The sequence below is a fragment of the Epinephelus lanceolatus genome, chromosome 22, assembly GCF_041903045.1.
Source record: "Epinephelus lanceolatus isolate andai-2023 chromosome 22, ASM4190304v1, whole genome shotgun sequence".
Lineage (NCBI taxonomy): Eukaryota > Metazoa > Chordata > Actinopteri > Perciformes > Serranidae > Epinephelus > Epinephelus lanceolatus.
This window is the reverse complement of record NC_135755.1, coordinates 2394472-2420793: the sequence shown is the minus strand read 5'-3', so window position 1 is coordinate 2420793 and position 26322 is coordinate 2394472. Positions and strand designations below refer to the sequence as shown.

Sequence of the window (26322 nt, the reverse complement as noted above, 5' to 3'; positions counted from 1 at the left end):
AATTATCCTCATTACTCCTGTAATGACTGCAACTGTGTGTGTTTGTGTGTGTGTGTGTGGTTACCGGGGTGACAGAGCAGCAGACAGGTGTGTCCACAGGTGGGTTTGAGCTCCTTCTGACAGACGGAGCCGCAGGAGTGAGGAGCCAACCAGGGATCAGCCGGAGGATCCTGCAGCTTCCCACAGTAACACATGTACCTGGTAATAAATGCAGTCTTCAGTAAGTTTTGTTTGTCCAACAAACCAACAACAACTAAAATGTGTTTACTTTCCTATCGTGTAAGGAGCAGTTAATCTTTAAAGATATGAAAAGACTCATATGAGTCAATCAATCGATGATCAGAAGTGTTGCAGATGAATTAGTTTCCACTGATCAGCTGTGTCAGTTTGTTCCTTCAGTTAACAGTTTAAACATTTACATAATAAAACATACAAAACTACATCCAAAGATATCAGAAAATAATTCTGTTTAATCACAAACAGAATATTTCCTCTGCCTGTTTCCATGAAAAGACTTTTATTTTGAAAGAGACCAGCTGATCTGTGACATGTGAGGTGAACTGTGTGGCGTGTGGAGCCCCCTGCTGGACGGCTGCAGCAGTCACAGGCAGAGTCCAGTCGTCCACCCTCTGGACCTGCAGACTGAGGCCTCGAGGACGTCAGTGAGACGCTCTGTGACGTGTTCACTGTCATCACGTAAAGTCTACGAGGGCAGAGACCGCAAGCTGCTGACTGACTGACAGGCGTCAAGTCTGTTTCACTTGTTGCCGTGGAAACATTCAAGCGACAACTCATGTGCGAGGTGATGACTGCTGTTAGAGTCGTCTGCTCGTCTGTCTCTGCTTTCTGACGTGGTTAAATGTTACTTCTGGCTGATCAATAACTGTTTTACACATTCGTGTCCGTACTGCAATGAATTGTGGGTAATTAAATCACTCAGACCCAAACTGGCCAGCAGTAGTCAGACAGCCTGAGCAGATGCAGTGATGCGTACCTGTTGGGCGTGGCACTGGGGGGATACTCAGCTCGACACTTTGGACTGCAGAGAGGAAACAGGGAAACGTTACAGACAGAACTAACGACCACAGGAGCTGTGACAGGAAGTGACTGTGGATGTCAAAGTTAAATTCAACAGCGGAGAGCTCCCTCACCAGGGCCAGGGGTGCTGCTTCTGACCAAAGTCTTCATCAGTGACAGAGGAGACGAGGAAGGCCGAGTCTTTGGCCCATTTCTGAATACAGGGGAGGTGGAAGAGAGAGAAACAGCTGGAGCAGCTCCACACCTGGAGACAGAGGGACAGAGGTTAGCTTTGACTGTCCTCAGAATACAACATCACCCCCGTCTTTTTACGCAGACCTGAAGGGTATTAAAATTCTTCAGGTCTCAGTGAGGAGCAGCTGAGGTGTGAGGCTGCATGAAGCTGCTGCAGACGACTGCATGGATTAAAACCAGAGTGAATCTGTTCTGTGAGGTGTGCGAGGTAAAGACATGACTGATGCACTTCCAGTCTGGACACTTTTTCTTCTGGTGACTTCCAGTCGTTTCCACACTGACGTAGTGTCTGAGCTGACTGTGATCAGGAGGTGGAGGGGACGGTGGACGGTGTGACACCGAGGAGAGACGCCTGCCAAGCTGCAGACTGTTCAGCACCATCACACTAACCCAGTCGTGATTTAGTGACCAGCGCCTCTTTTTCCAGCTGATGTTTAGGCACAAAACATGAGTGTCTTTATGTGACCCATGTTTCCTCTGTCAGCTGCTTTTAAGGAACCACACGAAAGTGTTCTTTGGGAACTTGGTGCTGTTTTTCCAGCTGCTTTTCAACTCACCAAACTTGTCTGTTTTTTAGTGACCCATGGCTCCTATGCCAGTAGTCTTTAGGGCAACAAAACCTGGGTGTTCTGTAGGGGTGTGCGCAATTCATCGATTCTACGATCCATCGCCATGCAACACGTGATGATTCAGCATCGATTCATTACTGAATGCAACACAGCTGCAGCACCCAGAACAAAAAAAAAGTAGCATGCGCCGCTACCCAGACAAGTTAGCCAGTTGCAAGCGGACCACCACAAGCACACGGGAGAGTCAAATGATGACCGCCAAGGAAAGAGCAACTCACTCGCCTCCAGGATTACAAGCCAGTGTATGGAAACATTTTGTTTTGTGTGTGTGTGTGTGTGTGTGTGTGTGTGTGTGTGTGTTAGGGGTCCTGAGATCATAAACAGTTATGAAAAATTAGCATACGAAAAACGTTTTGTTTTTTTTTTAGGGTGGAGGGGGCCCAATCCCAACTCCTATCTTAACCCTCAATCTTAACCCTCAGTGTCAAAAATCCGCGCTCCCGTGAAGTGCTAGTGCTGTCCCGATTCTCAGAGTGTTGAGTTGAGGGTCAAGAATAAGGGCTGTATGGCCCTCACTTTTAAGATTTTTCAGGACCACCCTTGGTAGTGAGTGCTATCCCAGAATCCTTTGTGTATCATCTGCCGAGCCCAGCTGAACCCAGCCGAGTACAGACGATTCAGTCAATGCAAGATGGCGGTGACAAGCGTAAGGAAGCGGAGTTATAAATGTGAGTATTTTCCTCGTTAATGGTTGTTTTAAAATTATGATAACCATTGCATTATCTTAGTTTAACGTCATTTTGTGGACTATAGACCTCTTTGTAGCGTAACACACATATTCTTTTGGCTAGCTAACGAAGCCGGAGCGGGTGCTTGCCCCTGCACGTAACCCCAGTTCTCTGATAACCGAGTATGCTGTCATTCAGTTACAAAAAGTCATTTTTCTCAGTGATAATGTAGTTGTTAAGTTGTTTTAATATACGTGAAATGTTTGCATCGACATTTTTGTAAGATGACCGGACGGTGTCATCTCCTGTAGCCGTAGAGTCTGCAGCTGGTAACGTTACAGCTGCAGGTTAATGTTAATGATCGTATTATCTGGTGACTTTCTGCTGAATAAGTTACGTCGGTTGTTGTGGTAACTTACAGGTTATTTGGTTGAATATCAACTTTTAACACAAAGAGTGAAACATTAACATGGATGAAAGTCACCAGATAACACTTGTGTGACTGTGTAAACGGCCTCACCAGTTCTGCTGGATGTTGACTACAGTATTCATTGTCATAATACTTGCAATACTGCATGAAACTAAACTAATAACTTAACGAATACCTGACAGGTAGCCCAAAAAAGTAAAAAATAAAAGAAAGTAATGTTGTTATCTCTGTTCCATTTCAGGGCCACCAGACAAAACACAAGCCCTGATTCATTTCAGGGCCACCAGACAAAACACAAGCCCTGATTCATTTCAGGGCCACCAATGAAGACACGTTTTCCAAAAGCAAGCAGGCTCCAAAAAAACTATGGGAGTGAGTAATTTGTAACTTGTGAACTGTTGATATTCATAACATAATTCTCAGTCACAACGGCAACTGTTCCCCTAATGATCAAGCATTCTGTTTCAATATGAAGTCAGCACAGCTGCAGACGGCAGCAGATTGTTGTTTGGTGACTGTACTGTAAGATTTTGTCGAGTATATTCGTTGCAACATGTATGTTCTATTTTCACTACTGTACAAAGATGTGCTGTTTGGATTTTATGATGTCAGCATTTCAAAACAAAAACAATTCTATATCATTAATCTATCTATTATCTTAGCAAAATTCTATATTCATAGGAGTAAATTTTGTAACAAAAAATGCAGCAATACTTAGAAACCATTCAGCACTCCACAAACTCCAAAGCTATAAAGACTGAAAATATCTAAACAATTTAATGGTTTGAACTTTTTTATTTGTTTATTTTATTTCTTTTTCTTTTCTCTTAACCCTGGCATATTTGTTCTGTTCATGTCTGTCACTGCTTGTTTTGTACAAGAATTGAAATAAAGTGTTGGAAAAAAAACACTCATCACGTCTTTTTATCGACGACTACTGATGACATATATTTCTTCTTCTTTGAACTGACAGACTGGACGGGGTTTTGGCATATTGCTGCCCCCGACAGTCTTAAGATGTATCTGCCTTTGAGGGGTGTCCCATTTTAAAGTCACAAGATAGCCCCTAACACTTGGTTTTGAGGGCTAGTGAGATTGAGGGTTGAGTTTGAGAATTAAGATTGAGGGTTAAGATAGGAATTGGGATTGGGCCTTTGTTGACTAACTGTGATAGACTGTTACCTTCTCCAGTCTGATGCTCTGAACCGTAGCTGGGAGACACTGGTTTTCTGTAGATTATCTTCACAGCTCATGGCTGTAACTAGCTCTAGGAGTTTGGACCACCTCTGCTTGCAGAACGAGGATGCAGAACTGACGTCTGTGCAGAAGCACATTTATTTCTCCTCTACAGCAGGAAAACATAACATAACGCAGGGCCTTCTCACAGAGACTGTGCTGTAACTGGAGCTAAACACTGTAAACAGACTGTAACCACCCGGAGCATGAACAGTACTGTCTTCACGGTGCATTCCTGCATACACGCTATACACCGCTTCACTTCCCACAACATCTACTACGTCACACCCACACGGCCACCGCCTTAAAGCGAGGGGCTGGCCGGTAACAACTGTGAATATGACAAGATAATGGTGTGCGACCGGGTTTGGCAACAGGTCAGTAGCCTACGTGCTCCGTTCTGTTAAAACGCTGCGTTGGTTAAATGGCCCGTTCAGATAACTGGGGCTTTACTGGTATAATGCAATAGCACCACCCAGTGGTGAAACCTGTGTACACGTTTACGCGACAAAAATGACCCACTCTAAACGAGAGAGATTTTTGTACACAAACTCACCCCTAGTGTGTGTGTGAGTGTGTGTGAGAGAGAGAGAGAATGTGTGTGTCTGTACAGAAGGTCTATGTGTGTGCACACTGTGCAGTTACTCATCTTCACCAGCCAGAACATTCAGCTGTCCAGACTGAAAGTCTTATTTATTTTTGAAGAGTGCACTTTATTTCCTTGCACTGGAAAATGTGAGTGTTTCCATTTGAAAATAAAAGATGGTGGAAGTAAATATTTGTTTCCTTGATTTAATTAATATTTACAAATGTACATTGTTTTAAAAGTAACAAGTAGCCACTGACTGAGAGAAAATCTATCCTGTGTGGGAAAAAAGCACTGATAATCGTTGTAATTGCAGAGTTGTAGCACCGTGAATCAATCATCGAATCGAATCATAAGGTACCGTAGATGGCTCACCCCTAGTGTTTGGAAAGACTTATATCCCAGCAGCTTCTCACCCTCTAAATGTGGATGTTTTTGTCATGACACATTGTTGTTTTTCCACCGAAAAGCAGCTGTTCTCACTGAGACATCAGCACCCAGAACCCAAATATTTTAGCCCACATATGATCTTCTATCACCATCACAGAGTGTTTTCTTGTACCTACACAGAACCACAGCACTGATGAATGTGAATGTTCAGTGTATCCTCTGCATAATAACACATACATGTAATGTAACATACGATGCAGACATTTATTCTGAGGAATAACTGCAGTATTTGTAATGTGAGAAGCAAAGCTGGTCAGTGTAATTAGAGAGAGTACAGTTCTGTTAGGTACTGAGACCCAACACTAGTGACAGTTTCTCCTCCGACAGCAGCTGAGGCTCATGGGTACTGAAATGTAGCGTGTGTGTGTGTGTGTGTGTGTGTGTGTGTGTCTCACCGCTTGTGTCCTCTTGACGGAGGCGATACAGATGAGACAGGTGAGAGCTCCAGACTGAAACAGGTCACTGACATACTGACCAGTCCTGACCAGAGCTGTGGCATCACCACCTGCAGGGAGTCAGACAGACAGACAGACAGATCTTGCTGGTTAGCTTAGTTTAGCTTAGCTTAGCTTAGCTTAGCTTAGCATACAGACTGCAAACACAGGCGTAGCTCACCTGTCTGGTCAGTGTAGGTCGTGAAGGTCGACGCCAAAATCTTCCCTCTCTTTCCATCCTTGTGGTTAACCTCTACATCATCATCATCATCGTCATCGTCATCATCTTCATCAGAGGAGGAGCTGATTCGGCTCTCCACCAAGCGCTGAGCAGCCGCCTGGTTTGACTTCCTGATCTCCTCAAACTTGGACTGGACCGACACACCTGTCAGACGGAAACAGAGACGATCAGAACGCCTCCATCATGTTGTGTGTGTGTGTGTGTGTGTATGTGTGTGTTCAACAACACGAGGGCGTCCTCACCGTGTTGAGGCTCAGGTGCTGTGGCAGACTTCGTCCTCCCTCCTCCTCCTCCTCCTCGTCCTGCCCCCCACACTCCTGCTGCAGCGCCCCCCGGCCTCTCTTTCTCCTTCTGTGGGGGGCGTGACCTTTCACCCTGACCCTCCTGACTCCGGCCACGCCCCCTGCCCTGCTGTCGCCAGGCCGGCTCCATGGCAACCGCCTCTGAAACTCTACAGGTGGAGAACATGACAGGTGAGGTGTGTACAGCACGTGTCCAGGACATTATGTCACCATACTACAGCCTGCTGTATGATCATGTGTGGACTCTGTACATGTGTGTCACACTTTCACTCTCTCACACACACACACACACACACACACACACACACACACACACACACTACATGTTAAATCCCAGCCCTGCGGTAACACACATTAACACGAGGCCTCCCGGTGTGATCCACAAGGAGCTCGTGACGAGTCCTGGCTCGTGTTTCCGGTTTATAATCCCGTTACCTGCCGTTAGTTCACGTTAACAGTCAAGTTCAGTTCAAACTGCTCTCAGCCGGCTAGCTATGCTAAGCTAACCAACTGCTGCCGTTGTAATAAGCCGTTAAAACAGGCGGAAGCACACGTCACATCCGGCCAGCAGCCGTTATTACAACACAAATAAGCTCCCGAGCTGAGCCGCTGATAAAAGTTTAATATTATAATTCAAACATTAAAGAAATTTAAGCAGCTTTCTGTGAAACACACCTCAGCACTCAGCAGCAGCAGCAGTAGTGCAGTTTGCTCCCTGGTTGTCATGCGCAGCGCCTCGCGGTGCATGCCGGTACTTGTAGTCCTACAAGCAAGTGAGGCTGCTTGACGCCACAGTGGATGTCTTTACATTTAGAACTACAAGTCCCACTGTGCACGCGACTCACGCTGGCAGTGCGACGTGTCAACGACAACAGACGAGACGTTTCATTCATATTCTGCACCAAAAATAAATACAGCAAAATAAACTGTTGACTGTTTTCAAATGACTACAGGAAGTTTACCACTTCCGGTAGAATCCTGACGGTTTTTTTTAAATTAAATAAATGCATTACTAAATTAATTAAAGGTAACACCGTAGTTAAATTAAACAATATTTGTCGTATTAAATAAAAAGTAATTTAAAAAATGCAAAATAAGTAAAATTAGTGATGTTTTTTTGTTTGTTTGAATTTAAATAACGCATTGATTAATTGATTAAAGGTAACAAAGTACTTAAAAAATATTTGTTATATTAAATAGAAGTAATTTTTTTTTAAATGATTGAGGCAAATAAATAAAGTAGTAATGGTTCTGTTTGTTTGTTTAATGTGAAAAATGCATTAACTATTTGAAAATAAAGTTAAATTAAAAATAATCATAGTACTAAATAAAAAAAAGTAATGATTATTGGAAAGGAGTAAATAAGTAACAGTAGTCATGTTTGTTTGTTTGTTTGTTTGTTAGTCTAGTTCCTCCTTTTGTCTTTCACGTGTCATATGTGTCCTCCTGTTGATCACTTGTAACGCACTGTAAACAAATACATTTCAAGGATAAAAGTACAAAAACCAATTATAATGGAAATAATTTGCAGTGTACTGGGTTCAGACTGAAGATTTCCTAATAAACATACATTTTAAAGGCACTATGTGTAACAATTTCAGTTGTTCTTTGAGACAAACAAATAGCACATGAGTATTTACCTCCATCAGCGTATCTAAGTATGTATTTACATATACATTGCGACCGGTATCTCATCATGTACGTGCGCCATCTTGAAAATAAATTAATAAATACATAAAAGTAGTAATGATGGTAATAGTCACTAGTAATGTGTGTGTGCTGACCGTTCATACAGAACTTGGTAAACCACTGACACTGTGGGGACAAAGATTCAGGTTTAGGTGAGGTTAGTAAGGTGTTAGAAAGTGAATGTAGTCAATGAAAACAATGGCAAATCAAGTGTGTGTGTGTGTGTGTGTGTGTTACCTGGAGCTGATTTAAATGACTTTATATGCTTTTGTATTAATGATCTGAATCTATACAGTAATCAAAGCTGACAGATAAATGTGGTGCAGTTTAATATTTCCCTCTGAGATATAATAAGTATATATAGTTATTTTCTATATGTCTTTATTTTCCAGACCTATTTGACCATTTTAAATTCCACCCTGATGCATCTTTCAGCTGTTAAGAATAAAAGAGGCACTTGTGTTTTTTCTTATAAAATATCTTTATTTCAGCGCAGTGCTTCCAGAATTCATTCGGTTCATGTTTTCACTAAATAGCTTTAATGACGTCTTACACAAAGCAGTGATGTGATTGGCCGGACAAGCCCTGACAAAAATAAATAAATACATAAAGGCAAAATCTTCTTTATAGAAAAATAACCTAGGGACGTACATGCAGTGAGTTTTCTGTCATCATATCTGCTGACCTTTGACCTCTACTTGTTTTATAGCAGGCGATCTAGGAGGTGAAGTGAGAGGAGAGTCTGTCTGGGGAAAAGTTACAGAGACATTTTGCATTTTTAGAGCTTGCATTGTTACTCAAAGAAACAGCTTTTATTTCAGTACATTTTCGTGTTAGCCTCACCAAGGCTTCATCTGAGTTTCTGTGCCACAAATTTAAATGTTTCTCGTTCAAAGAAACAACCAATCAAATGTTCAGAGTCCACGGAGATGTAAAGTTCCTTTTAGCTACAGTGGGGGAAAGTCTAACTAACCCTTCTTCTCTTCTTCTTCGGTTGTCTATGTCTCAGGTGTTGGAGGGGGCGCAGAGTCACTTGGCTTGTCGGCTTGTGGCAGCGGCACCAGCTTCTTCTCCAGCCTGGTGACTCTGTGTTTGAGTTTGCTGTGCGTGGCTTCGTGCTCGGCCAGCAGCCGGGCGTAACGTGTCTGCAGGTTGTCCAGCGTGCTCGTCATCCTGTCCACCTTCTCCTCGATCTCTTTGGGGTCAGGACCCTGGGCCGCCACCTGGAGGACAACACCAGGTGTTTACATTCAGCCTCATTGTTTTTTGTTGTTGTTAGTGTATGGGATCATGTGACTGTACCTCCAGGTCCAGCAGTCCGTCCTTCATGAGGATCTGCCTCCCCTTCTCCTCCAGCAGAGCTTTAGCATCAGGATACTCTGTTAGCGCCTCCATCAGGTCGTCTTTGGAAAGACAGAAGAGGTCGGAGTAACCGATGCTCCTGATGTTGGCCGTCCTCCTGTTTCCTGCCTTACTGCCTGTTGAAGAACAAGATGGACTGTCAGTTAATGAAATCAACCTAATGCTCTGCCTCATTCACATTTAATCTTAGACATCAAGAACTCAAGTAGCAACATGGTCCTGTCTTTGTTTTAATGAACTTAAAAGTTCTCAGCAGAGTTTTAGACTTAAATAAAATAAATAAATAAAATATTGGCCATGTGCGTTTCTGCAAACCACAGATTCTACACATTTGTACGTTATCATGTATGTTAAAAACATTATAACAAAACTGTTAGAAATGCAGCAACAACTCTGTGAAAAACAATTGCTTTTCATGGCACAATCAAGGCAGGAAATGCAACAATGGTTTGGGAAACAATTGCCACTTCTTGTGGTGCGATCCTGGCAAGAAATGCAGCAATGTCCCCGTAAAGGTAACCACTTTTTTTGCAGTATCCCGGCAGGGAACACGGCGATGTCATAGTAAAAAACAGCTGCTTTTCATGGCACAGTCCTGACAGGAAGTGCAACAATGTCTCGCTCTTTGTGGTACTGTTCCGGCTAGAAATTCAGCAATGTCCCTGGAAAGGACAACCACTTTTTTGCACTATCCCACCTAGAAACACAGCAATGTCTCTATTAGAAAACAATCGTCTTTGTGGCACTATTCAAGCTGGAAAGGCAGCGATGTCTTGGTAAAAAAAACAACTGCTTTTCATGGCACAATCCCCACAGGAAATGCAACAATGTCATGGGAAACAGTTGTCGCTTCCTGTGGCACTATCCTGGCTAGAAATACAGCAATTTTCCTCTAAAAGACAACCACTTTAGATGCACTACCTCCACAGGAAATGCAGCCTTGTCTTGGTAGAAATCAACCTTTTTTCATTGCACTGTCCCAGCATGAAACACAGCAATGTCATAGGAAAAAACAATTGCCTTTTGCGACACTATCCTGGCAGGAAATGCAGCAATGTCTTGGTAAAAAACGACCGTTTTTTTTGTGCCAGTATCCTCCCTAAAAACGCAGCAATGTCTCGATAAAGCAACCCCTATTTATGGCACTATCACGGCTGGAAAACGCTGCAATGTCTCTCTAAAAAACACTCGGCTGTGATGTCAGTTTACCTTTAATAGCCAGGATGCTGATCTCGCCAAAGTAGCTTCCATCACTCAGGACAACAAACTGCTTGATCCCGTCGTCAGCAACAACAGCCAGTTTGCCCTCCTTGATGATGTACATCTCTCTGCCAATGTCGCCCTTCTTACAGATGTAGTCTCCTGGACTGTAGACCTGAGGCTGCAGCTTCAGCACCAGCTCCACCAACAGACCGGCCTCGCAGTCCGCAAAGATCCGAACCTACACGGAGACAGAAAACATAAACCTGATGCTCTTTCATTCGCTCACAGTGGTTTTTAATGAGGACTGTATTTAAGTGAGTGCGGACCTTCTTGAGCGTGTCCAGGTGGACGTTGATGGCGATCTCAGCTCTCAGTTTGTCAGGCAGGTACTTCAACACCTCCCTCTCATCCACTGCTTTCTTATTGGTCCACAGGAAGTCAAACCACTTGATCACTCGCTTCTCCAGGTCCTTAGTCACCTGGGGCAAGAAGTGAGGGACGGGTTAAACAAAAGCAACTGACAAAATAAAGCTAACACACAGTCGACTAACCACCAAGCTAACCAGCTAACCTTTCGGAAGCTCATGTACTGTTTGATGGCGTCGATGCGAGCCTGGAAGCTGGCTCTGGCAGCGTTCATGTTGGTGATCATGGAACCAACGTTACCGACGATGGTGGCAAAGATCAGCACACCCACCTGGAGGAGGAGATGATACGAAAAGGAGGTCAGTGATGAGAAAGAAGTTTCAAAGTTCTCCACAGGGGGCAGAGTCTCTAAGATAGCTCACTGACATTACATTATACACATATGACTATTGTCACACAAGTATACTGTCAGATATTAATACATACTTTCAACATACTGTACCACAGTAGCCAGAACTATAACTATAATATTATTACTTTCATTAATGTTGTTGTAAGCTACTGTCATTACCTGCATCTCTCTCTCTCTCTCTCTCTCTCTCTCTGTCTCATTGTGTCATATGGATTACTGTTAATTTATTATGCTGATCTGTTCTGTACGACATCTATTGCACGTCTGTCCGTCCTGGAAGAGGGATCCCTCCTCAGTTGCTCTTCCTGAGGTTTCTACCGTTTTTTCCCCGTTAAAGGGTTTTTTTTGGGGAGTTTTTCCTGATCAGCTGTGAGGGTCATAAGGACAGAGGGATGTCGTATGCTGTAAAGCCCTGTGAGGCAAATTGTGATTTGTGATATTGGGCTTTATAAATAAAATTGAATTGAATTGAATTGAATTGACATTATGGGGACAAAAGACCCTGGTAGAACACTGACACTGTGGGGACCCAAAACCTCAAAGACCACTAACATTGTAGGGACTCAAACCTGGTAGACCACTCATATGCAGGGAACCAATCCCTGGTAGGATTCTGACATTGTGGGGACCTGGCAACCACTGATCACTTTAGGCCACACTCACCAGGAAGTCAGTGACGACAAAGAAGTACTCAGAGTTCTCCACAGGTGGCGGCGTCTCTCCAATGGTGGTGAGTGTCAGCGTGGACCAGTACATACTGTAGGCGTACTTCCTCACCAGACGACCAAACTCTGGATCTGCTGGGTTGGGATACACAAACCTGTCCGCACCAAAACCTGAGGGGACAGAATGGGACGAGGTGTCAGAGGCTTTTATATGGCAACCACCAATCAAACAATCAATCAGAGACTGGATTCAAACTAGCGACCCCACCAATGGCCTTGGAGAAGGAGTAGTAGAGGCAGGCGTTCCAGTGGATGATGATGACGATGTACATGACGAGGTTGGAGATACGGAGAACGTTGGGGTAGTTAGTCCTGGTCTCCGTCCTCTGGAAGAACTCCAGCATCCTGAAAGAAAGAAAAACATTTTCAGTCAAACTCAGAATGCACAAATCAACCAGGTTTCAGTATTGTGTTGTTGTTGAAGCATGTGTAGAATCGTATGTGACTGTAGCATCTTCAAAGCGCTCAGTCATGTTAGCGGCATGTGGTCCAGACTGAAACTACTGTTGGCTCTGGACTGTGATGAACTGTAATAACTTTGATGATTCGCTGACGTCTCATCCGGCGCCATCATCAGATCAACATTTTAATGTGTCCTATACTCTGGTTTATGTCACATGTTAACATTGTGACATTAGCATTTATTTCCATCTGCACACTACATTTAATTCAAGACTATAGTTACTCTCAGGGTTGGGGAGTAACGAAGTACAAGTAAAGGCGGATTTATAGTTGTGCACCAGCTCTACGCAGAGCCTACACTGTAGCCTGTGGATCTGGGCCACTGTTGTGAGCATTTATACTTGTGCAGTGGTGTGTCTGTGTCACTCTGCAGTTACGCCTCCAAAACACTAGTTGGCGGTGGGTTATCTGTGAAATGATTTATCTATTGATTCATACACGCATTAAACATGACTTAATAGAGACAATTTCAAACACAAGTACACAAATCAGCTTCACTATATCTCTTAACGTTCACAGACAAAACAGATGGACAAATTCTTCCCACAAGTACAACATGCTAATATTATTAGCACAAGTTTATGGCATTTTACATTGTTTAAATTAGCCTAGCAGCTAGCGGACTTTCCCTCTACTCAATTGATAGGAACAACAGGGACTTTTCACAAAATTTGGCTTAATTATAATTCACAAGGTTCACTAGTAAACAACTTTTTTATACTAAACACATTTTTCAAACAAATACAACATGCTAACATCATTAGCATAAACCTATGACATTTTACACTGTACTGTGACAGTAACCTTCCGAACACTGGTTTTTGACATAAGACCCAAACAAATGAGCTCAGTGAGACAATTCTGAAGTATTCCAAAAGTGATCCAAAGTATTTAGGATACATTACTCAGTTTGAGTAATCTAATTGAATGCATTACAAGTTACATTTTAAGGCATCTATTCAGTACTCTGCTGTGGATTACATTTTAAAAGTAACTCCCTGAACACTGTGTAACTTGTGACTTTGCTTATTAAGAACACAAACCACATCCGTTTATAAAATATGCTGCCTTATTATAGATTAAACTACTTGACAGTATTTAAAGTAGTTACAATTATTTTCACAAACACACACTGTTAAAACTTCTGATACGTCATGTCCATGTTGTTGATAATATTTCTGTACTTTTTTTATCGTGGACATTTTTGAATGCAGGACTTTCTCTTTAGAATAATTTCTACTTTCAGTTTAATAAATTGTTAAAGGGAAATTTCGGTTTATTTCAACCTGTCTCCTATCGTCCTAAATTTGTTTCAAGTGACTAGTGACATAGAAATAATAGTTTGGTTGAAATAAACCGAAATTTCCCTTTAACCAGACGGGTGTTTTTTGGGTGTACCTGTTGAACCTGAACAGCTTGTTGAGGCGGATCTCAGGGTATCTGAGGCCAAAGACCAGGTACAGCAGGTCAGTGGGAATCATGGAGATCAGATCCAGTTTGAACTGGAAGCTTTTCATGTAGCGTTCACGCAGCTTCTGCTCGTCCTTCACCAGCAGACCCTGCTCCAGGTAACCTGCACACACACACACACAGAAACAACCTTCATGTGTGGTAATTCAGACCTGCACTTCTATAGTGCCTTTCTAGTCTTCCGACCACTTGAAGCACCTTTACACCCAGTTCACCCATTCACACACAGGCTGCTCAGTTTAATCTGGGTTTAGTATCTTGTTGACAGCAGGAGCCGGGGATCAAACCACCGATCTTTTGTCTAATGGATGACCCGCTCTACCTCCTGAGCCATAGCAGCCCCAGCAGAATGTTCATCTGTTGGTGTGTGTGTTCATACCAGTCCTCGTTCTGAAGATCATGTCAGCGATGTAGACGCAGTCAGAGATAAAGTCCAACAGGAACCACATGAGCAAATAGTCTGACTGTAGCTCCTCGAAACACGCTCTGAAACACACATCAGGCAAAAGGTGTCACTCAGAGGAAACAAAACTACATGCACATGTTTGTGGAGGCGAAAGTAAGTGGACCCAAACATTATGGACCACAGACACTGTGGGTACCAAACCTGGTACACCACTGACACTGTGGGTACCAAACCTGGTACACCACTGACACTGTGGGTACCAAACCTGGTACACCACTGACACTGTGGGGACCAAACCTGGTACACCACTGACACTGTGGGGACCAAACCTGGTAAACCACTGACACTGTGGGTACCAAACCTGGTAAACCGCTGACACTGCAGGGACCAAACCTGGTAAACCACTGACACTGTGGGTACCAAACCTGGTACACCACTGACACTGTGGGTACCAAACCTGGTAAACCGCTGACACTGCGGGGACCAAACCTGGTACACCGCTGACACTGTGGGTACCAAACCTGGTACACCACTGACACTGTGGGGACCAAACCTGGTAAACCGCTGACACTGCGGGGACCAAACCTGGTAAACCACTGACACTGTGGGTACCAAACCTGGTAAACCGCTGACACTGCGGGGACCAAACCTGGTAAACCACTGACACTGCGGGGACCAAACCTGGTAAACCGCTGACACTGCGGGGACCAAACCTGGTACACCACTGACACTGTGGGTACCAAACCTGGTACACCGCTGACACTGTGGGGACCAAACCTGGTACACCACTGACACTGCGGGGACCAAACCTGGTACACCGCTGACACTGCGGGGACCAAACCTGGTACACCACTGACACTGCGGGGACCAAACCTGGTACACCGCTGACACTGTGGGTACCAAACCTGGTAAACCGCTGACACTGCGGGGACCAAACCTGGTACACCGCTGACACTGTGGGGACAAAACCTGGTAAACCACTGACACTGTGGGGACCAAACCTGGTAAACCACTGGCACTGTGGGGACCAAACCTGGTAAACCACTGACACTGTGGGACCAAAACTGATAAACCACTGACACTGCGGGTACCAAACCTGGTAAACCACTGACACTGCGGGTACCAAACCTGGTAAACCACTGACACTGCGGGGACCAAACCTGGTACACCACTGACACTGCGGGTACCAAACCTGGTAAACCACTGACACTGCGGGGACCAAACCTGGTAAACCACTGACACTGCGGGGACCAAACCTGGTAAACCACTGACACTGCGGGGACCAAACCTGGTACACCACTGACACTGTGGGGACCAAACCTGGTACACCACTGACACTGTGGGGACCAAACCTGGTACACCACTGACACTGTGGGACCAAACCTGGTAAACCACTGACACTGTGGGGACCAAACCTGGTACACCACTGACACTGTGGGACCAAACCTGGTAAACCACTGACACTGTGGGTACCAAACCTGGTAAACCTGGTAAAAAATGTTAGTGAGTGGGTTGTTTGAGGTAGGTCTTATCACTCTGGTGTTTGTTCAAGTGTTCACACCTCTGAGGAGTTTGGTTTTAATTAGTTATTTCACATCATGACTGACGGCCGTGTGTGCCAATCGGTGTGCTCAAGATCAGTGGCGCAGCTCACGATTTGTTGGATGAGTGTATGGGCAGGAACTCAACACTGCAGAGACTGTAAATATTATGGGGACAGAATTTGCAGCACACTGACATTGTGAGGACAGCAATTGGTAGCTTATTGACCTTGTGGGGACAAAACACTGACATCCTGGGGACCAAACCTGGTGGTCTATTGACATTCTAGGGAACCAGAACATGGTATACTGCAGACATTAGGGGGACCACAACTTGCCACATGTTGGCAATGTGGGGACAAAAGACTTTGTAACGCGCTGACATTGTTGGGACTCAGAACTTGTAAACACTGATAATGGGTGGACCTAAACCTTGTGGACCACTGACATTGTAAGGACCAAAACTGGCACCTGCTGAATTTATGGGGTTTCAAAACTGGTCACCTATTTACACTGAAGGAACCTGAACCTGGCAGACTGATGGCTCATTAACATTTTGGGGACAAAAAAAAACAACAACAAAAAAACCTGGCAGGCCACTGACATTGCTGGGATGCAAACCTGGTAAACCACTGCTATTAGGTGCAGGGACCCAAACCTGGTTGAACATTGACCTATTCTAGTGACCCGAACATGGTAGGCCATGTACATTATGTGGACCAAAACTTAAAGCTCAATGACACTGTGAGGACCACAATTGATGGCTCAATGACATTATGGGGACAAAAGACTTGATAGCCCATTGACATTGCAGGGACACAAACCTAATGGACCACTGGCACTGGGGGGGGGGGGGGGGGGACCAAAACCTGGTAAACTGCAGGCAGTGTGAGATCAAGAACATGCAGCTCATTGACATCATGGGGAGAAAAGACTTGGTAGCTTACTGGCACCAAGGGAACCGAATTCTGGCAGCCAGGAGACGTTGCTGGGACTCAAACCTGGTTGCATACTGGCATTGTTGGGACCATACCATGACAGCACACTCAATCTGTTAACTTTAACTTTGTGTTGCTAATTTCTGGAGTTAAGGTTAGATTTCGGTTCAGGTCAGGTTAGAGACTGAATGTAGAGTGTGATGTGTTACCTGGCTATGATCAGGGTCCAGTTATACATTACAGGGATGGTGATAACAGCCAGCCAGTGGTAGTAGTTGTTACCGGCCGGATCAAACACTGTGATCTCCTTCGGACTGGAAACAAGAAATAAATCATGATTATTATTTACAGCATGAATCGTAATAATAATGATGGAGGCACATTTTAGTGTCCAGACTAACTTGTTAGGTTAATCTCAAGAATTATAAAAAGAAAGTCTGTAATATATTTTTCTGATTCATACATGATAAACCAAACTTACGGCTCCTCTTTGGCCTTCTCCTTCTCCTTCTCTTTCTCCTTCTCCTTCTCTTTCTCCTTCTCTTTCTCCTTTTCCTTCTCCTCTTTCTTCTTCTGCTTTTTCTCCTTCCTCTCCTTTTTCTCCTGCTTCTCCTTCCTGGGAGAAAAGAACACAGACACATGAAGGAAAACTGAATTTCACGTGATCACAAATGAAAACTTAAAGAGAGATGATTGTGTTTCATTCACAGGTGAGGATTAAAGGAGAACTCACTCCTTCTTCTCTTTTTTCTCTTTCTTCTCTTTCTTCTTTTTCTTCTTTTCCTCACTGGAAGACAACAGGAAACGCATCACACAGTTTACATGTGTGTAACTGTCTGTATGTTCCTCATGTATCATATAGAGACAGATCCATCCTGACGTCTGTACTCGGATACTTCTGTCTGTGAGACAGAAGTCTTTCAGCTGATGGATGTTACATGATGTGGCTGGTGTGTGTGTGTGTGTGTGTGTGTATGTGTGTGTGTGTGTGTGTGTCTTACTCTTCTTCATTGTTGTTGCTGTTATTGACATTGAACAGAACTCCCGGTCCGGCTCTTTGATTGGCTCTGAAACAAAGAATCAGATGACAGGACGATTTAACTGATGACACTCACTCAACTGTTTCAAGTGGACCTCAAGAACATCCTCGAGGACCTCGGAACTTCTCAAGGAACCATAAAACTTTCTCAAGGATCACTAGAACTTCTTAAAGGACCACAGAGCCACCTTATTGACCCCTCGAGCTTCCACAGGAACCCCTGGATAATTTAAAGGATCCATACAGTCTAAAGAACTTCTTCAAGGACCCCTGAATCCTTTTAAAGGACATTAGAACACATTCAAGAATTCAAATAACAACTTCACAAACCCCTTTAACTTCCTCAAGGAACCCTGAAACTTCATAAAGAACCTCTCCAAGGAACCGTTGGATTCTTTAAAAGATCCCCACAATCCAAAGAACCTCTTCTTGAACTCCTGAATCCTTATAAATGACCCTTAAACATGTTTAAGGGCTCATAAATCTCTTCGTGGATCTCTGGATCTTTTAAAGGAAGAATCCACAGGGCTCCACCATGAACCGCCTAAATGCCCTTATAGAAACCTGAAACCTGATAAAGAACCTCTTCAAGGACCAATAAAACGTCCTGAAGTACTCCTGGATCCTCTTAAAGGACCCCTAGAACATATTCAAGGGGGTCTTGATCCCTTTGCAGTTCCATGAATGAATTTAAAGAACCCAGAGAAACTTTTCAAAGACCCATACATCTTCCCTCCTTCAAACGACCAATAGAGTCCACAGAAACACCTTATGAACCCCATAAACCTCCTCAAAATCCCTAGAACCTCATAAAGAACCTCAAGGACTAATAAAACTTCCTCAAGACCCTTGGATCATTTTAAGGGACCCTTAGAACATGTTCAATGGGCCTTTAAATCTCTTCAAGGATTCCTGTATTGTTTAAAGAGCCAGTACAACCTTTCAAGAACCCATTACTTCCTGCCCACACAGAGCCCCATCGTGAACCCCTGAGACCTCCTAAAGGAACCACGAAGCCTTGAAAACTACAGGAACCATACAAATTCCTGAAGGACCACTGGATCCTTGAAAGGATGCCTAGAATCCCAAGAACCTTGTCATGGACTCCTGGGTCCTTCTAAGGACCCCTGGCATCCACAGAACCACTTAACAAACCCTCAAGGAACCCCAAGGCCTTGAAAACAAACTCTTAAAAGACCCATACAAATTCTTCAAGGACCACTGGATCCCTTAAAGGATCCATAGCATCCACAGAACCACTTTACAATCAACTTAAACCTCCTAAAGGAATCCTGAAGCCTTAAAAAAGACCTCATCAAAGACCCAAAGACTTCCTCAAGGACCCCTGGATCCTTTTAAGGACCTCTAGAATCTGCTGAAGAACTTAATGAACCGCTTAAACCTCTTAGAGGAAACCTGAAACCTCATAAATAACCTCTTTAAGGACCCATAAACTTCCTCAAGGACCCCTAGAACGTGCAGAACCATTTCACAAACACCTAAACCCTCCTTGAGGAACCCTGGAACCTCATTAAGAGCCTCTTCAAGGACCCACAGACTTCCTCCAGGACCCCTGGATCTTTTAAAGGACTCCTAGAATCTGCAGAACCACTTCACAAACATCTTAAACCTCCTTGAGGAACCCTGAAACCTCATTAAGAGCCTCTGGGATCCTTGAACTCTTCAGGATGAGTTTGAAGGACAAAACATCCAACAAGCTGCCAACAATCATTATTACTCATTACAAGCACTCACCTGTCCCCCTCTCTGACTTCACCTGGTTCCTCCTCCATGTCTTGTAGAACAATGGTGGGCGGAGTTATCCTGGAGATGGGGGATGGAACTGATGGAGCTACTTTGGCCATTGAGATATTGTTTCCTCTGACTTCCTGTTCACAGAGAAAAGTTATTGATATATGGGGATACGAGGGGAACAAGAAAAGTCCCAGACTAAGACTCCGACTGAGGATGATGTGGTTTATGGTTAAAGGTGTGTGGGGGGAGGGGAGAGGGGGTTTGTTGTACGTTTCTGCAAACCACAAATACGTGTGTGTGTTCATCTCTATCATATCAACATTTCTCAAGTGATGTAATATATGAGCTGACTTTGTCATCAGGAGGTGGAGGGGATGGTGGATGGTGTGACACCTGGGGACACACCTTGAGGGAATCTCTTCAAATTTGGGACAGAACGTCCACTTGGACTTAATTACAGATGAACTGATTAGATTTTGGTGGTCAGGGGCCAAAGGTGAAGGCCACTGTGACCTTGAGTCCACCTCATTCTCAGTGTCATGTCAAGAAGGCCTTAAGGGTATTTCCTCAAATTTGGCACAAATGTCCACTTGGATTCAAGGGTGAACTGAAAAGATATTGGTGGTCAAAGGTCACTGTGACCTTGCGCCTGTCTCATTCTTGTGACTGCGTTATCTCAAGAATACTTGGAGGGAATTTCTTCCAATTTGGCACAAATGTCAACTTGGATTCAAAACACATGTTCTTGGCCATAACTGAAGAGTTCATTCACTAATTCTGACCAAACTTGACGCAAATGTCTAACAGGATAAAATAAAGAAGGTCAAAAGGTCAAAGGTCAGCTTGACTGTGACATCATCATGTTTTAACGTCATATCTCTGGAACAGAAGGGGAGACATTTCATGTACATCATTTATTGGATGTCTCCACTGTGCTGCTTCTGTTTCTATTTAAATCTGCAAACGTTCAGATGCTAAGCTAACGGTTTCTTTTACCAATGACCGCTGATTGTCTCTGTCAGTCTGTTTGAACCATCATGCAGCACTTTATTCTACAAACCCTTCATTTTAAATAACGTCTATCTAACGTCTACAGAGGTCATTCTGTGCCTTAAAAGCCTCGTTGAAACATATCGATAAGTCATCTCACACATCTGATCGGACCACATCAAACTCTTACAGCAGCAGATCATAAACTGTTCCACATGCTGATGATTACCATGAATATATTTTGCATAATAATTTCCCCCCTGCCCTCAGGCCTTTATCTCCTTACTCACCTGTCAGATGATAATCTGTCGCCCTTGGTTTCGTGGCCTAAATGCACCAACTGCCCCTCAGACTCATCGCCATGGAAACAGAGGAGTATCCCCCCCGACACAAACACAGTCACACGGCTGAACCCCTTAAATCCTTCAAAGTCTGGAGAGAAAAGAGGAGAGAGAGGAGGGATGGGAGAGGTGAAGGAGTGTTCGGAGCAGGAGCGTCTCGTCTGTCACCCTGACGAGGATAAAGAGATTAGAGGAGGATGATACTCTCTGTCTCACCTGCACTCAGGGATCCACCCTCATGTCCACTTCACCTGTCATCACATAACGTCACATTTCACCCGCACCGTTTGTTTGGAAAAGATCTGAAAGAGTTGACGGGGCAGAAAGTGAGTCACCATCATCCTGTGGAGGAGACGGAGACAAACATGACGCAGCATCAGTGACATGTTGAATAAAAGAACACACAGGAAGTGATGTTAGAGTACCAAAAGTAAAAGTACTCATGATGCAGAATAACACATTATGCTACTGTATTACTGATGTATTAATGTGTTCATCAGTTTAATGTTGCAGCTGGTGGAGCTCATTTTAATCATGTTACACACTGCTGGAGAGATTCATCTGTAATTATACATCATCATGTATCGCGTGGATCACAGTTACCATCTGACACAGTGGGAAGTACAACACTGACATTGTGGAGTCCTAAACTTGTGGAGTCCTCAACCTGGGAGAACACTGACATTGTGGAGTCCTAAACTTGTGGAGTCCTCAACCTGGGAGAACACTGACATTGTGGGGTCCTGAACTTGTGGGGTCCTCAAAATAGGAGAACACTTACGTTGTGGGGTCCTAAACTTGTGGAGTCCTCAACCTTTGGAGAACACTGACATTGTGGGGTCCTGAACTTGTGGGGTCCTCAACCTGGGAGAACACTGACACCGTGAGGTCCTAAACTTGTGGGGTCCTCAACCTTTGGAGAACACTGACATTGTGGGGTCCTGAACTTGTGGGGTCCTCAAAATAGGAGAACACTTACGTTGTGGGGTCCTAAACTTGTGGAGTCCTCAACCTTTGGAGAACACTGACATTGTAGAGTCCTAAACTTGTGGGGTCCTCAACCTTTGGAGAACACTGACATTGTGGGGTCCTGAACTTGTGGGGTCCTCAAAATAGGAGAACACTTACGTTGTGGGGTCCTAAACTTGTGGAGTCCTCAACCTGGTAGAACACTGACACTGTGGGGTCCTCAACCTGGGAGAACACTGACATTGTGGGGTCCCAAACCTGGGAGAACACTGACACCGTGGGGTCCTAAACTTGTGGGGTCCTCAACCTGGTAGAACACTGACATTGTGGGGTCCTAAACTTGTGGGGTCCTCAACCTGGTAGAACACTGACATTGTGGGGTCCTCAACCTGGTAGAACACTGACATAGTGGGGTCCTAAACTTGTGGGGTCCTCAACCTGGTAGAACACTGACATAGTGGGGTCCTAAACGTGTGGGGTCCTCAACCTGGTAGAACACTGACATAGTGGGGTCCTAAACGTGTGGGGTCCTCAACCTGGTAGAACACTGACATTGTGGGGTCCTCAACCTGGGAGAACACTGACGTTGTGGGGTCCTCAACCTGGTAGAACACTGACACTGTGGGGTCCTCAACCTGGTAGAACACTGACATTGTGGGGTCCTCAACCTGGGAGAACACTGACGTTGTGGGGTCCTCAACCTGGTAGAACACTGACACTGTGGGGTCCTCAACCTGGTAGAACACTGACCCTGTGGGGTCTTCAACCTGGTAGAACACTGACACTGTGGGGTCCTCAACCTGGGAGAACACTGACACTGTGGGGTCCTAAACCTGGTAGAACACTGACACTGTGGGGTCTTCAACCTGGTAGAACACTGACACTGTGGGGTCTTCAACCTGGTAGAACACTGACACTGTGGGGTCCTCAACCTGGGAGAACACTGACACTGTGGGGTCTTCAACCTGGTAGAACACTGACACTGTGGGGTCCTCAACCTGGGAGAACACTGACACTGTGGGGTCCTAAACCTGGTAGAACACTGACACTGTGGGGTCCTAAACCTGGTAGAACACTGACACTGTGGGGTCCTCAACCTGGTAGAACACTGACACTGTGGGGTCCTCAACCTGGTAGAACACTGACACTGTGGGGTCCTCAACCTGGTAGAACACTGACACTGTGGGGTCTTCAACCTGGTAGAACACTGACACTGTGGGGTCCTCAACCTGGGAGAACACTGACACTGTGGGGTCCTCAACCCCAGAGGGATGAAAAATCAATCAAATCAAAACACTGGTACCTTAAAATTACTCTAATAGGATTAGTGACATTCCACGTCTGGCAGCAGCTGAGCTTGTTGCAGGTATAAATCTCAATCACACTATTATTAATATTTAATTTCATACGTATAACAATAATAAATATTAAATGTTATTCTGTACGGAGCTGGACCTGGGTAATGAATTCCACTCCCTCATGTTCTTTAACATGTTTGAATGACATTGAACTGAACTCTGAACCTTGATATTCATATGTGTATAATATTAGAAGAAGAAAGACCAACAATCTGAGCACAGCGCTGATCTGTGAGAACCTGTGAGACGAGGCAACACACAGGCTCCGGGGAAGAGTCAGGAACATGCACTACAGGGACATCAGCGTTTGTAAATGAAGAGGGAGAGAGGACGGAAATAACTGAGAGGGAGGAGGTGATGAAAAGTGAGGAGGGGCGGATTAACAACATCTGATCCTCCTGAGTCAGCAGTGTAACCCTAATAACACACACACACACACACACATACACACACACTAGTGTTCAACAGGCAGCTTTGATAGGCTTACTAGGAATTAGACCTACGTCTGTGTGTGTGTATGTGGGTGTGTGTGTGTGTGTGTGTGTGTGTTAACATGCCATGATAACACTAAGAGTCTCAACATGCTCACAGCCACAATGCTAACATGCTAACATGCTAACATGCTAACACAGTGGCATCATCAAGGGGTGGTCACTCTAAAGTGTGTAAACTTGTTAGTGTGACTGAAATGACACCCCAATAATGTGACTCCTGCATGTCTACAGTCAATCAGACCCAAACACTTTCTCACAAACATCAACACATAAAGGAACACTTCATCCTTCAGTTTCTCACAAACATCAACACATAAAGGAACACTTCATCCTTCAGTTTCTCACAAACATCAACACATAAAGGAAGACTTCATCCTTCAGTTTATCACAAACATCCACACATAAAGGAAGACTTCATCCTTCAGTTTATCACAAACATCAACACATAAAGGAACACTTCATCCTTCAGTTTATCACAAACATCCACACATAAAGGAACACTTCATCCTTCAGTTTATCACAAACATCAACACATAAAGGAACACTTCATCCTTCAGTTTATCACAAACATCCACACATAAAGGAAGACTTCATCCTTCAGTTTATCACAAACATCAACACATAAAGGAACACTTCATCCTTCAGTTTATCACAAACATCCACACATAAAGGAAGACTTCATCCTTCAGTTTATCACAAACATCAACACATAAAGGAAGACTTCATCCTTCAGTTTATCACAAACATCCACACATAAAGGAACACTTCATCCTTCAGTTTATCACAAACATCCGACACATAAAGGAACACTTCATCCTTCAGTTTATCACAAACATCCACACATAAAGGAAGACTTCATCCTTCAGTTTATCACAAACATCCACACATAAAGGAACACTTCATCCTTCAGTTTATCACAAACATCCACACATAAAGGAACACTTCATCCTTCAGTTTATCACAAACATCAACACATAAAGGAACACTTCATCCTTCAGTTTATCACAAACATCCACACATAAAGGAACACTTCATCCTTCAGTTTATCACAAACATCCACACATAAAGGAACACTTCATCCTTCAGTTTATCACAAACATCAACACATAAAGGAACACTTCATCCTTCAGTTTATCACAAACATCAACACATAAAGGAACACTTCATCCTTCAGTTTATCACAAACATCCACACATAAAGGAAGACTTCATCCTTCAGTTTATCACAAACATCCACACATAAAGGAAGACTTCATCCTTCAGTTTATCACAAACATCAACACATAAAGGAAGACTTCATCCTTCAGTTTATCACAAACATCCACACATAAAGGAAGACTTCATCCTTCAGTTTATCACAAACATCCACACATAAAGGAAGACTTCATCCTTCAGTTTATCACAAACATCCACACATAAAGGAAGACTTCATCCTTCAGTTTATCACAAACATCAACACATAATCCTTCAGTTTATCACAAACATCCACACATAAAGGAAGACTTCATCCTTCAGTTTATCACAAACATCAACACATAAAGGAAGACTTCATCCTTCAGTTTATCACAAACATCCACACATAAAGGAAGACTTCATCCTTCAGTTTATCACAAACATCAACACATAAAGGAAGACTTCATCCTTCAGTTTATCACAAACATCCACACATAAAGGAAGACTTCATCCTTCAGTTTATCACAAACATCCACACATAAAGGAAGCCTTCATCCTTCAGTTTATCACAAACATCAACACATAAAGGAAGACTTCATCCTTCAGTTTATCACAAACATCAACACATAAAGGAAGACTTCATCCTTCAGTTTATCACAAACATCAACACATAAAGGAAGACTTCATCCTTCAGTTTATCACAAACATCCACACATAAAGGAAGACTTCATCCTTCAGTTTATCACAAACATCAACACATAAAGGAAGACTTCATCCTTCAGTTTATCACAAACATCAACACATAAAGGAAGACTTCATCCTTCAGTTTATCACAAACATCAACACATAAAGGAACACTTCATCCTTCAGTTTATCACAAACATCAACACATAAAGGAACACTTCATCCTTCAGTTTATCACAAACATCCACACATAAAGGAAGACTTCATCCTTCAGTTTATCACAAACATCAACACATAAAGGAACACTTCATCCTTCAGTTTATCACAAACATCCACACATAAAGGAAGACTTCATCCTTCAGTTTATCACAAACATCCACACATAAAGGGAACACTTCATCCTTCAGTTTATCACAAACATCCACACATAAAGGAAGACTTCATCCTTCAGTTTATCACAAACATCCACACATAAAGGAAGACTTCATCCTTCAGTTTATCACAAACATCCGACACATAAAGGAACACTTCATCCTTCAGTTTATCACAAACATCCACACATAAAGGAACACTTCATCCTTCAGTTTATCACAAACATCCACACATAAAGGAAGACTTCATCCTTCAGTTTATCACAAACATCCACACATAAAGGAACACTTCATCCTTCAGTTTATCACAAACATCCGACACATAAA

At 43.7% G+C, this 26322-nt stretch overlaps 2 protein-coding genes across 3 annotated transcripts in view; both read right to left on the bottom strand.

The window, feature by feature from the left end:
- nfxl1 (nuclear transcription factor, X-box binding-like 1) overlaps positions 1–6978 on the bottom strand; it is a 31577-nt gene extending 24599 nt beyond the window's left edge. Inside the window, exons 1-7 of one of the 2 annotated variants that reach the window (XM_033610168.2) lie at positions 6924–6978; positions 6189–6397; positions 5887–6090; positions 5667–5776; positions 1152–1282; positions 995–1039; positions 65–198 (exon numbers count right to left, since the gene is read on the bottom strand). In XM_033610168.2, coding sequence (XP_033466059.1) covers positions 65–198; positions 995–1039; positions 1152–1282; positions 5667–5776; positions 5887–6090; positions 6189–6378 — 814 coding nt within the window. In that variant the 5' untranslated portion in view covers positions 6379–6397; positions 6924–6978. Of the gene's footprint in view, positions 1–64; positions 199–994; positions 1040–1151; positions 1283–5666; positions 5777–5886; positions 6091–6188; positions 6398–6601; positions 6784–6923 lie in introns of those variants that run through there. The other variant, XM_033610169.2, reaches the window with a different exon arrangement.
- A 1621-nt stretch (positions 6979–8599) lies between these two features.
- On the bottom strand, positions 8600–19736 carry cnga1b (cyclic nucleotide gated channel subunit alpha 1b). Its single transcript, XM_033609228.2, has 14 exons — positions 19617–19736; positions 17824–17889; positions 17556–17609; positions 17304–17438; positions 17032–17136; positions 14317–14423; positions 13866–14040; positions 12214–12350; positions 11944–12116; positions 11074–11199; positions 10829–10981; positions 10509–10740; positions 9240–9415; positions 8600–9160 (listed from the first exon to the last, which is right to left on the bottom strand). The coding sequence occupies exons 1-14, from the start codon at positions 19724–19726 to the stop codon at positions 8936–8938; spliced, it is 1974 nt and encodes a 657-aa protein (XP_033465119.1). The 5' UTR covers positions 19727–19736; the 3' UTR covers positions 8600–8935.
- Between the last annotated feature and the right edge of the window lie 6586 nt (positions 19737–26322).

Coding starts and splice junctions, on each gene's coding strand:
- cnga1b (XM_033609228.2), bottom strand. CDS start 19,726: ATGGCCAAAGTAGCTCCATCAGTTCCATCCCCCATCTCCAGGATAACT. Junction 17,137..17,303: donor GAGAAGGCCAAAGAGGAGCC/GTAAGTTTGGTT, acceptor TCTTGTTTCCAG/TCCGAAGGAGATCACAGTGT. Junction 9,161..9,239: donor ACGGACTGCTGGACCTGGAG/GTACAGTCACAT, acceptor GTTGTCCTCCAG/GTGGCGGCCCAGGGTCCTGA.